The sequence below is a fragment of the Aotus nancymaae genome, unplaced genomic scaffold (genome assembly GCF_030222135.1).
Source record: "Aotus nancymaae isolate 86718 unplaced genomic scaffold, 86718_ANA_hifiasm-v0.15.2.pri h1tg000014l, whole genome shotgun sequence".
Taxonomy (NCBI): Eukaryota; Metazoa; Chordata; class Mammalia; order Primates; family Aotidae; genus Aotus; species Aotus nancymaae.
Window position 1 is genome coordinate 14,031,040 of NW_026988425.1, and position 13,357 is coordinate 14,044,396.

At 37.8% G+C, this 13,357-nt stretch overlaps 1 protein-coding gene across 1 annotated transcript in view; it reads right to left on the reverse strand.

Moving 5' to 3' along the window:
* Positions 1-13,357, reverse strand: part of DNAH5 (dynein axonemal heavy chain 5) — a 373,821-nt gene that overhangs the window by 148,242 nt on the left and 212,222 nt on the right. The window contains exons 41-44 of the mRNA XM_064375875.1: positions 11,389-11,542; positions 6,623-6,769; positions 3,681-3,922; positions 728-904 (exon numbers count right to left, since the gene is read on the reverse strand). Coding sequence (XP_064231945.1) covers positions 728-904; positions 3,681-3,922; positions 6,623-6,769; positions 11,389-11,542 — 720 coding nt within the window. The remainder of the gene's footprint in view (positions 1-727; positions 905-3,680; positions 3,923-6,622; positions 6,770-11,388; positions 11,543-13,357) is intronic.

The following is a 13,357-nucleotide window of genomic DNA, read 5'->3' on the forward strand; positions in this document are numbered from 1 at the left end:
ATGAGAGGCTGTCATTTGAACAACGTGAATGGAACTGGAGGTTAAGTGAAATAAGCCAGGCACAGAAAGACAAACTTGGTATATTCTCACGCATTTGTGGGAGCTAAAAATTAAAACAATTGAAGTCATGGAGATAAAGTAGAATGATGGTTACCAGAGGTTAGGAAGGGGAGTGGGGAGGAGGGGGAAATGGGGATGGTTAATGGATACAAAAATACAGTTAGATACAATGAATAAGATCTAGTATTTGATGGCACAACACAGGGACTGCAGTCAGCAGTAATCTGTTGTGCATTTTAGAGTAACTGAAGGAGTTCAGTTGTAATGTTCATAACACAAAGAAATGATGAATGAGGTGAAAGATACCCCATTCACCTTGATGTGATTATTACACATTGCATGCCTGCATCAAAATATCCCATGTACCCCATAAATATATATACCTACTATGTATCCACAAAGTATAAGAATTAAAACACACACACAATAATAATAATAATTTGAGGATACCTGTTGCATGACCTTGTTAACCTGCAACTAAATTCCAAATCCATGGTTAGCTTTATTTTTTAAAGGGATATGGAAAAATACCAAAATATATGGGATCCATGTTTGAAATATTCCCCCTCCCCAACAGCTCTAACCAAATCTAATTTCAATTATAGTACTCTGCACAGCATGGCTAAGTTAATAAGAGAGAATTTCTCTAGAAAGTTGAGCAATTTACCTTTGGAGGAATCAGTCCTTGAAGCATGTGAATGCTCTGCATGATGACAAAGGCCTCCAGCACCTCCATCTTGTATTCTAAGTTCTGGATACAGAAGTGATACATGTCTGGGAAAGACTCGGTGTACAGCTGACGAAGAATTTCTGCTTCTTGAGGAGAGCGTTTCTTAAGAAAACCCTGTCGGTTTACAGATCAATGTATTCATGAAACTTATTAGGACACTAGAAATATGGTCATTTGGGGACAAAAGTTTTTAAAGTATCCGTCAATAATGATATTATCTAAGATTATACCACACATGATGTTCCAGGCTTTGCTACAAACTCTTCCATGTATTAATTCAACCCTAATTACTCCTCAAAACAACTCTACAGGGTAAGAACTGTTACTATCTTCCTTTTACACATGAGGAAACTGAGGCCCAGGAAGTGTAGGTAGCCTGCTCACCTGTAGGCAGGTGACAAGAGCAGAATTAAGACCCAGAAAGCCTGGGCCCATGTGTTCAGCTACTACACTTTCCATATGCTCATAGATGGAGAAATAGTCTTTGACTCTTGATTAAAATATGCTGGGAAAAAATGAGAAGGCACATCTGTGGAAATAACTCAGGGGGAAAAGTAAAGAATAAAAGATGAACAAAGGATATCCATACCCAGATTTTTTTTTCTTTTTTTGAGACAGGATCTCACTCTGTCACTCAGGCAGAAGTGCAGTGGCATGATCTCAGCTCACTGCAACCTTCGCCTCCCAGGCTCAGGTGATCCTCTGGCCTCAGCTCCCCAAGTAGCTGGGACCACAGGTGCATGCCACTACATCCACCTAATTTTTGTAATTTTTGTAGAGACAGGGTTTTGCCATATTACCCAGGCTAGTCTCGAACTCCTTGCCTCAAGCTATCTGTCTGCCTTGGTCTCCCAAAGTACTGGGATTATAGGCATGAACCACTGTGCCTGGCCCCCAGATATTTTTAATGCAAAAGAAAAGATTTACTACAATTAGTTGTTCCTTTTATTTCTTCTAATTTAATCAATAAACAATGTAGAAAAATATCAAAGAACATTTATGAAAATGGAGGATTTAGTCATTTGAGAAACCTGGTATTAAGAAACTGCATGTCATTCATAACAAAATACCACTTAACACACAGCATTTCCTTAAGATGAGGCAAGTTCTCTTCAGGTCAAGAGATCAGCTCATTCTTCACCTCAATATTCCAAGAAACAATTAGAGACTCTGAACAGAAGCAATAAAATGTTGATTCTGAATTATTCATTAGTTCATGAATTTACCATGATTCTACCTCGACAAAAACGTAACACAGCATTTTTGAGTTGATGGAACCAAAAGACGACATTTACTAGGGCAGGTAACCAGCTTGGCTCCCTGAAGCTGACAGATTGCCAGCAGCACAACTTTTCAATTGCTCTGCCCTCTAATAACTCTCAGAGCTGCCTTCCCTGTTCTAAACATTTCCCACCTGATTCTTCATGAGTCTTGCTCTTCCTAACCATTTCAAAAATGAAAATGCATTATTTAAAACATATAGAATATTATGAGGTGGGCATAGCATTGATGTAAAGGTCTTATTCAGTCTCAATATGGACAGACTATCGCAAAAGCTTATTTTATAAATAGCAAACTCATGCATTAGTTAGTATTCCTTAGCTAGTTGTGTAAAAGTATTTTTCAAAAACTTTTGCAAAATTGAAGTGTTTTGGAAAAATCACATATATACATTTTCACTTGTACTTTGCTTGGAAATAGGTTTCCAAGCCTGGCTATTGAAAAAATACATATACTGTGGCACTTAAAAGAAAAAAAAAACAATCCTGAGTTGCCTCTCAGAGATTCTAATTTGGTAGGATTGAAATGTAACTTGATCATCTGTATTTTAAAGAATTGTCATTGGTGATTACTTTTGCAAAGACAGGGTTGCAACCCTCTTCTTTTATTATCCTTAATGAATGGTTAATTGATTGTGAAATCTGAAACCTTTACAACTATTTTTAGTGACACATTCAACTATATGTCAGTATCATTTTACAATATGATTCCCTCCTTCTTCACATCTTCATACCAAATCTAAAGCCTTTTGCAACAGAGTTGAGCAAATTCTGGAAAGACATTAATAAAAAGTTAGGATATAACCATATAGAAATAAAAGTTTACAAATATAATGATATAATGTAAAATAAACACCTACTTTATTTAAATTAGGAATTTATAAGTTTTCAATCAAAATCATCTTCAAAAAATTTAGGTGATGAAAATAATAAATTTAACCAACTATATATAACAAGATTTTTCATGTGGCTTATCTAATAAACATTCTGCCTTACATGATATTATTTATCTAGCAAAATATCTAAGTATACAAATCATTTATTTATGATATAATTCTGATCAATATATTCTAGAATATATTGCTGTTAGTAAAATAATATACCTGATCATGAATTGATGAGATGTTATCTGAAATATTATTGCCAAGTTCAAATTTAGGACTAATGTTATAACTAATGAATCTCATAAAAATTCCTTATATGCAATTTTAATAAATTGTCTTCAAGTTAATGTTCTCAGATGGTCACTCCTAAACTTTATGTGAATGTGTATCTTTCAAAAATATCATGAGTCCCCAAAGTGATCAAATTAAATTTTACTTATTAGTCCTCAGACATGGTTTTGCAAGACTGTTGGTTCATACAGGCCTGGCAATTACTGTACAAGCTACAGGCTGGAAATCCCAGTTCAAAAGTGATTAGAAGAGTAATGAAGAAACAAGTTAGGAGCAATCAGGGTTTGAATGTCCCAGTGCATTCAAGGTATCTTCCATAAACAGCATAAAAACGCAATTACACTGCCATCTGCAGAAAAACTGGCACACACAGTAAAAGAATGCTAAAGGATCTGTTTTCCTTTTTAATTATACGAAAAAAGGATTCAATTATACCTCAAGAATAGGACTCCAATCAAGGATAGAAGAGCTCATGAAAACCATTCCATTTCTTGAGACGGTGGCAGGAGAAGCATTGTCAATGTTATGAGGCTCGAAAACGATCTTGCAGTTTGGAGCCATTGGAATCCGATCGCCATTGGCGAGGGTTAGAGTCTTGTTATCATCCAAAACAGAATTCAGATTTTCAATCCAGATGGCATCTACTGGACCATCAAGAATTATCCAGATATGTTCCCCTAGAATGCCCCACCAAAGGGAGAAAAAAATACATACACACATGCAGTGCATGTACACTTAAGTATAAAATAGCTTGAAGAAATACTATATTCCATGTAATTTTCTCTAACTTTTAAATAAAGTTTTGCTCTAAGTGATTACCTTGTTTTGTCACATAGGATTTTTAAAGATCTTCATGTAGCAGTCGAGGCCCATAATTAAATCAAAAAGTCATTTGTTTATTGGACAAATATTCATTGAGCATCTTGCATATGTCACTGTTCTAGGGGCTGGGGATATTGTGATAAATGCAACAACGTCCTGCTATTGCATCATTTACATTCTAAGGAGCAGAGATAACAACCAAACAAAGAAAGAAAAATTTAACATAAGAAAAATTAAGTAGAAGGAGGGCATGGGGCATGTTTTAGATAAGGTAGTCGATAAGATATTCCAGGAAGAGAATGAAATGATGTAAAGATCTAGAGGTAGAATATTCCAGACAGCAAGAACAGAAAGTGCTAAGCCCTTGAAGCAGGTACAGGCTTAGAGTAATACAACGGACTGAATGTGTTCCCCCAAAATGCCCTCGTGAATGAGACTGGTGCTCTTATAAAGAGACCTCAGAGAGCTCTCTTGCCTTTCCACCACGTGGTATATGGCAAGAAACTGGCAGACTGCAACTCTGAAGAAAGCCCTCGCCAGAACCCAACCATGCTGGCTCCCTGATCTCAGACTTCCAGCCTCTGGAACTATGAGAAATGAATGTCTATTGTTTATAAACTACCCAGTCAATAGCATCCCAAACTAAGGTGATCACATTCCAGGAACAATAAGAAGTTCAACCTTAATGGCAAAAAGAGGAGGAGAGGGAGAGGGATATGAGGACAGTGGGAAGGACAGAGCTATGGCACCCATTCTAGTTTGTACCTAAGTCTAAGGCATTCAATAGAGATCCTCATAGAGTCATCAAGTTGGGAATTCTGGAGAGAGGTTAAGGCTGGAGATTTAAATGTGAAAGCCATCAGTTTAGAGATAGGATTTAAAATTATGGGACTGGGTAAGTTTCTTCTAGTTAAGCATAGAGAGAGAGGAAGGCTGAGACAGAGGCCCTGTAAGCTTCTGGCCTGGTCTCCTGTATTTGCTCCCCAGTCTTCCAGACTTCTCAAGGAAGTAGAAGTGGAAAAAAGAGCTAGCAAGATGAGGAATCCCTGCAGCCCAGGGAAGGAAGGGTTTCAAGAAGGCGGGTGATCAGCTATGCCAAATGCTATTGAGGGCAGGACCAGACTGAGAACTGGTTTGTATTTGACAAGCTGGAGGTCAGGGGTGTCCTTGATACAGCAATTTCAGAGGAGCACTGGGCACAAAACCTGACAGCAGTCACGTAAGGAGATACTGGGAGGTAGAGAAAATGACAAACATCGGCAGAATGCTCAACAAGAATGTCATTGTAAATTTAGGTAATTGATTTAATGGTAGCATTACTCTTCATTTCTCAACTACTAGCTTCTCTTACTCACCAACACCATGACCTATCATATGGCTCTAAATTTTCTTTGCTATCCAACAACTCCGGAATAGTCTATTTCAAATAAAATGCTTTGAAAATCCTAATCAAGTTCATTCAACTAGCAATCCAAGTAAAACGGTGATCTAATCACTAGACTCACTTTGAAAGAAAAAGCACATGTTGCCTTTTTTATGTGGAAAGAAGGGAAAAAAAGCTCTCTGAGCTCCTGTTCTTTGAAGTCACATTTGGTCACTGGGTCTGTGTTTACAATGGATTACTGGAACAAATCAGAAATTAAAGTTGATTTCTTTCCAGTAGAACAAAAACAATTTCTAATATGAGCACATTTTTGAAATAAGCATTTTCATTTCTCTTTGGACAGTTAATATTAGTTTTATCAGCTACATTCCTTAAACGAGAACTTCAATGGTACTACTTTAAACATATTTCAGAAGGACACAGTTGCCCAGAGGGTGGACCCAGGAAGTAAGCCCAAATATCTCCTCCTTCCCCTGCTTCTTTCTCCCTGCAATTGTATTCACTGTGTCTTTCACCTACTCACTCAGGAGTGAGGAAATCAACTGAGAAGAAGGCTGATATCACCTCTTCCCTCCGAGTTTATATTCTGAGAACACTGGGTTCAATTCACAAAGTCCATAAGTAATAGACTATTCAGACTGAACTGCTAGCCCTTAATGAGTTTGTTTAAACAACCAAACACTAATGTCCATCTACACAGAATAATTTATTAGTTCAGTGCAGACTTCACTTTTGCTATACATAATTTTCTCCCCCAAATAACCCATCTTCCCTGTGATTTTATACAGAAATCAATTCTTTAAAAATAGGCACTACTTAAATGAGAGTAACACTGGTAAAATATTCAGTGAAAATAGTTATGGTAAAATCACTTTTTTCAATACTATCAATTTTCCTTAACAGCTTTTTCCATCTATTTTATTCTAAGGTATCACAGGGATACTGACATATATTTTCAGAAAATTATTATTTCAAAAAAGGGAGCATTGTAACTACTGTAATCAATAATTTCATTATTTCAACATTCACAAATATCATACTGATTTATGACTTGTTAGTCTTGGCTAAGATATTATATGGAGAATACAGTTATTCTACTAATTCTGTATAGCCTCCAAGGATTTTATCTAGAAATATATATCAAAAATAATACTTGTAATTTATCTTCTACCTTTCTTTGCTCTTAATGTTTTCCTCCATAGGGTAGAAAATATCCCATCAGTCCAGTCATTTGTTGCAACATCCAGCCGACCAAACATCTGTGGGGCAGTAATCGCTTTGGGATTCATCCTCATTTCCCGGTGTGGTTTTCCACAATCTAAACCAAGTAAATCCAAATTGTAGACATCTCAGATGGGAACTGAACCATCATTAAGCAACACTGCACTAATTTGTGGTATACTGTCAGCAGGTGCTCAAAATATGAAAACTGCAGAACTACACTGAAAATACGTCTTACTGCATTCTAAGTTATCAAAATCAGCTTCATCATACTTTATTGACTAAAGCACTTTTTCATCTTCTTTAGAGAAAATTGCATATTGCTTAGGGTTGAAAAAAGATACCATGCTGGAATTTATAAAGGTACTAATATAATCTGGATGCTCTCTAAATTTCACAGCTTTTTCAAAAAAAAAAATCTTTGGTTTAAGCTATACTAGATTAAATCTTGTGCCTGAAATATCACCTAGAAGATGCCTCATTCTCTCCATTATCAGCTTTGATCTGTGATATGTTTTCTTGCTCACCTTGAAAAAGATAAGCTAAATGAATTTTGTATGAATCAAGGACTTTCTTTTGTGGCCAAGAAATGTATTCACATCTTTCAAACCCTAAGCCTACTCTTCAATGGGCTGGAATTCTGTGCATAAGGGACTGTGGTTAATAAGCAGAACAGTGAATAATAAGATTTAAAGTATAAAATTATAAAAATGGGGCAGGTGCAGTGGCTCACACCTATAATCTCAGCACTTTGGGAGGCTGAGCCTGGCGGATCGCGGGATTAGGAGTTCAAGACTAGCCTGGCCAACATGGTGAAACCCCATCTCTATTAAACAAAAATTAGCTGGGAATGGTGGTGGGCACCTGTAATCCCAGCTGCTTGGGAGGCTAAGGCAGGAGAATCGCTTGAAACCATAGAAGGCAGAGGTTGCAGTGAGCCGAGATTGTGCCACTGCACCCCAGCCTGGGTGAAAGAGTGAAACTCTGTCTCAAAAAAAAATGTTGAAATATTACTTCCTGTGTTTGGTAGATCAACAAATACAAGCTACATACACTGAAATATTACTCACTGTGTGCGGTAGATCAACAAATACAAGCATACATACATATACATGTACATTAGAGAAAATGTTCCAGTAAAACGCACTGCAGTGATTAACTTTATGTGTCAACTTGACTGGCCACAAGTTACCCAGATTAAACACCATGTCTCAGCGTGTCCATAATGGTGTTTCCAGATGAGATCAGTATTTGAATCAGTGGACTCAGTAAAGTAGATGGTCCTCCCCAGCGTAAGCAGGCATCACTTAATCTGTTGAGGCCCCAACAGAAAAAAAGGCCAAGGAAGGAAGAATTTGCCCCTTTTTTCCTGCCTATCTTTGAGCTGAGACATTTCATTGCATCTTCTCTGCCCTCAAATTAGGATTTACACCCTTGGCTCTCCTGGTTCTCAGGCCCTGGGACTCAAACCAAATTATACCACCTGCTTTCCTGGGTCTCCAGCTTGAAGATAGCAGATGATAGGACTTCTTGGCCTCCATAATCACTTGAGCCAATTACTTGTAAATAAATATAATTTACTTATTGTACTCTGTGTGTGTGTGTGTGTGTGTGTGTGTGTGTGTGTGTGTCGACTAGTTGTTTTTCAGAAGAACCCTAATGCCCATTTAGAAAGCTAGACAGTATTTCTCCTTTTTAGAAATCACAAAAACAATCAGGCTAATTATTTACAATAATAAAGCTAAACTAATTATTTACAATAATAAAGCTAAACTTAGCCACAATTTAGCTTTTGCAATAGATGATATCCATAAGCCTCTGGCAACACAATCTTTCATCTAATCGCACATTACAAGAGGCCAGCAAAATCTTTAAAGTGTATGATAGCATAGGTGAAAAGTGGAGTCACCTGTTGCCTATACAAGAGAAATTATCAAAAATTATTTCAATATGGTAATATGTAGAATTCTATTGTTTTCATTTAAAATATCATAACATTTTTATAAGCATAAGCTAAGAAAAATTAAATGCTTGACTTTCACAATGTTAGTTAAACTAATTCCTCTTGCTGCTTCTCCTAGGCATTTCTGGACTCCATCCTGATCACTCCACCTTCATGGACTCTGCCCGCACCCTTTTCTTGCTGTCACCTCCTTATGGATCCCGAGACTAGCCCTCCTGTCCCCCAGTTTGTTCTCTCTGTGGCCACCAGATAGTTTTCTACACACAGGAATGATGATGCCATTCCCTAGCTCAGTGGTTTCCCATCACCTCCAGAATAAGGCCTAGGTATTTAGCATGACTTACAAAGCTCTTCATGCCACACCTGCTCTAATTTGGATTCTCCTGAAAGCAGAATCTGAGACAAGAACTTGTGTGCTGCAAGTATGAAGTGAGGAACAAAGAAAATGAGACAGGAAAGAAGAGAAAGCCAATAAAGCGTGCATTGCTAAGCATATCACAGATGGAGTGTCTTTCTGAAAGACAGGAGGCAGGTCTCCTGCCATCAACTCTTCTTCCCCATTGGTCGAGGGCATGACTGCCTCAGGGACATTAATTCCCATCGGACTCCTACTTCCAGGCTGAGACAGGGCCCTGGCTTCAAGCAAAGTCCTAAGGCTGAAAAGCTGGGAGCCACTACCAGAGCTCAAGAGAGACACAGCCACATCTACAGCAGGGGAGGATGAAAGGGGTGTGGCACTGGGTGCCAATGGCATCTGCTATATCATCTTATCCAAGCTCATCCCCCACCCTCCCACTTCCACCTCCATGGACCAATTGCATTTCATCCATGCCAAAGCACTTCCTTGGGTATATCATGTTGTCTCCAATTCCTCCTACTGACACAGGCTCTTTTTTCTACCAAAAATATTTTTTATCAATCTGATTCTCTACCTTCAAGCCTCAGATGAAGTAGCACCTGCTCTGTGTATGTTTCTATAATTCGTTAGAGGATTTTCTGATCTCCTTGGCTCCTACTCACAGGATACTTAGGATACTTGTCCAAACCTTCCTTATAGCGATTCCCTGTTGAATTATAATTATCTCTGTCTTTGTCTACGTCCTGCTTCTAATACAGAACCCGACAGATCTTCAAAGTGTAGAATATTAAAGACCTTGATGATGAGATATATGCTAAACCAGGGAACAAATAATATGCATGGGTCTCGTACTTCCTCAGAAGTTCAATTATCTTCTCAATCTTTTGGATTATTAAAAGATTATAAAATTTTGGATTATTAAAACTCATTGTTTTCAGTGAGAAACAATGTGTTACTTAAGTAAGATGAATGTTTCCTCTACTAAAACCAAAACCAAGTTCATAAACAGCAAATAGTCTAATGATTAATTCATCTTTGCAAGGAACTTCTCCAAAATCAGTGATGCCATACAGATTACATAATTTAGACATATCATACATAATGTATCTACGTTGTTTAATATTTAGTGCTCATACCCTGTGCATTCATAGTTTATTGTTAACAGAAGGCAGCTTCATAACTGCAACAAAAATATTAAGAAAAATTTGAGGAAGAACACATCATTTAAAAACATAAAAATCCCAAAACAGAATCTTAATAGCATACATGAAAAACCACATGATAAGTCCTGCAGGATGGAGTGCTCAGTTTTGGTAGAGGTAGGTGTTAGCTGAGCACACACAGTGTCTCAGTCTGAGAACATCCTGGTAGAGTCCAGATAGGCAGAATTCACTTCCTCCAATAACTGAGGAAACAAAGACCAAATCCAACACGTGCAGGGTCCCACAGCAAACACTGGCAATCCCCAGCCACCACCAACAGTGTACCAGTTTGCACCAGTAGCAGTGCACTGAGCTTCCATGAGCTGACTGAAAGCCTACCCAGGTACCTTTTTGCTGGGTGGGCTTTCAGTCAGCTCCTAAAACCTCAATGCACGCTATATGTTTTGCATTCCAACAGCCAAGGTTCTGTGACATTTTGGAATTCAACTCTGTCATGTCTAAGGGATGTCAATATTTTTAGAAAGAGAGTCATCAATGTCTGATTGGAACAAGAGAACACAAGAATAATCATGAACATCATAATGTCCGTTAGCCTTAGATGACTTTAGATGTAAGGCTTAGGGACATCTGGAAATGAAATGCATTTATTTAACTTGTAAAAAAAAAAATCTGATTCCAAATGGGATTGGGATTCCCAATCCTAATTTATGATTGGGATTAGGACGACTTCAGCACATAGAACATAAGAACATAAGAGTTGGGTTTGGAAGTATTTTCTGTTTATTGGGAGACAGTGTGCTTTATTTTGCATTTACTGGGAAATGGTATGGTATGTTGGGAAAACTGGGATTTTTTTTAATGCACTGTAACCTTAACTCTTCACTTACCATCACTTACCAGCTTTGTGACCTTGGGTGTTTTTTAATTTGAGCCTTGATTTTTATACAAAATGGGGATAATAATAACAACCTCTCAAAATCATGGTGAAAATTAAATTACATAACATATGTAAAACACACAGTGCAGTGCATAAAGTCACCTAAAAATGTTTTTTTCTGTTTGGTCCATTAATGTAATATGTTATCTCCAAAATAGTCCCAATAATTAACAAAGCATTTATTTCCTCCTATAAAAATAATTAATGTGTCTGCATTTGTGTCCCTCTTGGGCATTCAAAGGTGTCACAACTATTTAAATGGGCTGCCCAGGCATTGACCTTGGCTGCCCCGTACCTGTCATGGCTCTCATCAAGGTGTGGATGCAGGTGGTCTTCCCAGCCCCACTGGGCCCCAGGGTCATCATCCCATGCCGCACCCTCTGTGTTTCGAATAGCTGGATGACCTTCAGCTTCCAAGGAGGATGGTTGATTAAACCAGCGGCTTCAACCTGAAAACATAAGAGAATCCCCACATTGAAACACATCAATGACAATCTAAATTTTCCATTGTGCTACAAGAAAAATACACAGACACGCAAGGAGGGAGAAAGATTTTCTGTTTAACAAGTACAATTTGGGACTATAAAAAAGGTTCTGAAGATGGATGGTGGTGACAATAATAGCTGCTCAACAATGTAAATGTGCTTAATTCTTCTTAAAAATGATTAAAATGTAAATTTTTACTGTAATTTAAAAATTGCATGAAAAATACACATTTACATAGACAAAAATCTGGCTGAATGTAATGAAGATGTAATCCCAAGCTAATAAGAAATATCCGCATTTGTCTTTGGGAATTGAAAACATTTATACAAACATTCTATTGAATGAACATCTGAGGAGCAACTTAAAAATAAAGGCTCAAATGGCAAAATGTATTTTTTTTCTTTTTTTTTTTTTAAACGGAGCCTTGCTCTGTCACACAGGCTAGAGTGCAGTGGCGTGATCTCGGCTCACTGCAACCTCCGCTTCCTAGGTTCAAGCAATTCCTCTGCCTCGGCCTCCCGAGTAGCTGGGATTACAGGCGTGCACCACCACGCCCAGCTAGTTTTTTGCATTTTAGTAGAAACGGGGTTTCACCATGTTGGCCAGAATGGTCTCGATCGCCTGACCTCGTGATCCACCCGCCTCGGCCTCCCAAAGTGCTGGGATTACAGGTGTGAGCCACCGTGCCCAGCCACAAAATGTATTTTAAATGTTTAATTTAAATGATGATACTTATGACTATAAAAATGGATAGCATACTATGTTGATTGAAATTCCATATAAATTTCAAGCTGTCTTTATATGTCCACTGCAGAGTTTCTATCAATGCATGTATGGAAGTTACTCTGTGCCAAATATTATTCTAAGATCAATCTGTATAAAACATGATGGAAATCTTTATAATAATATGATAGAAGTGATACTATTAACATCTTCATTTTATAGATAAGGAAACTGAAGCAGAGTGACTAAGCAATTTGTCCAAGATGATCAGCTTGGGAAACTATGGAATGTGGATTTAAGCCCAAGAAGTTCAAATCTATGGTCCATGCACTTAACCGTCAAGCTATGCTTGAACGCATAGAACATAATGATTTCAATTTTACTTAAATAATTTTTACAATAATCATGTATCACTTTATGCTATGATTTGCTCTTCAGATTTTTATATGCTACAAATTACTAATGTAAGTCATTAATTCCTAATGCTTAGCTTTTTTATATTTTTATACATATATTTTTAGAGACAAGTCTCACTCTGTCACCCCATATTGGAGTGCAGTGCCATGATCACAGCTCACTGCAGCCTCAAAGTCCCAGGCTCAGGTGATCCTCTTGCCTCAGCTGCATGAGTAGCTGGAACTACAGGCATGCACCACTGTGCCAGGCTAATTTTTTAATTTATTTGTAGAGACGAGGTCTCGCTATGTTGCTCAGGCTGGCTTCAAGTAATCCTCCCACCTTGGCATCTCAAAGCACTGGGACTCAAAGCACTGGGACATCTCAAAGCCACAACACCCAGTCCAATACTTAGCTTTTAGGTAGTATTACAACTAGTTTAGCCAAAAGATGAAGAAACCAAATGCAGACAAATTATCACTCTTACCTGATCAGGAAATTCAGACATTTATATACTAAATTTTTAAAGCAAAATATACACTAAGTACTGCCACATTTTATTTCTTTTTTCTTTTCTTTTTTTTTTTTTTGAGATAGTCTCCCTCTGTCACTCAGGCTGGAGTGCAGTGGTACAATCACTGCTCACTGCAGCCTCAACC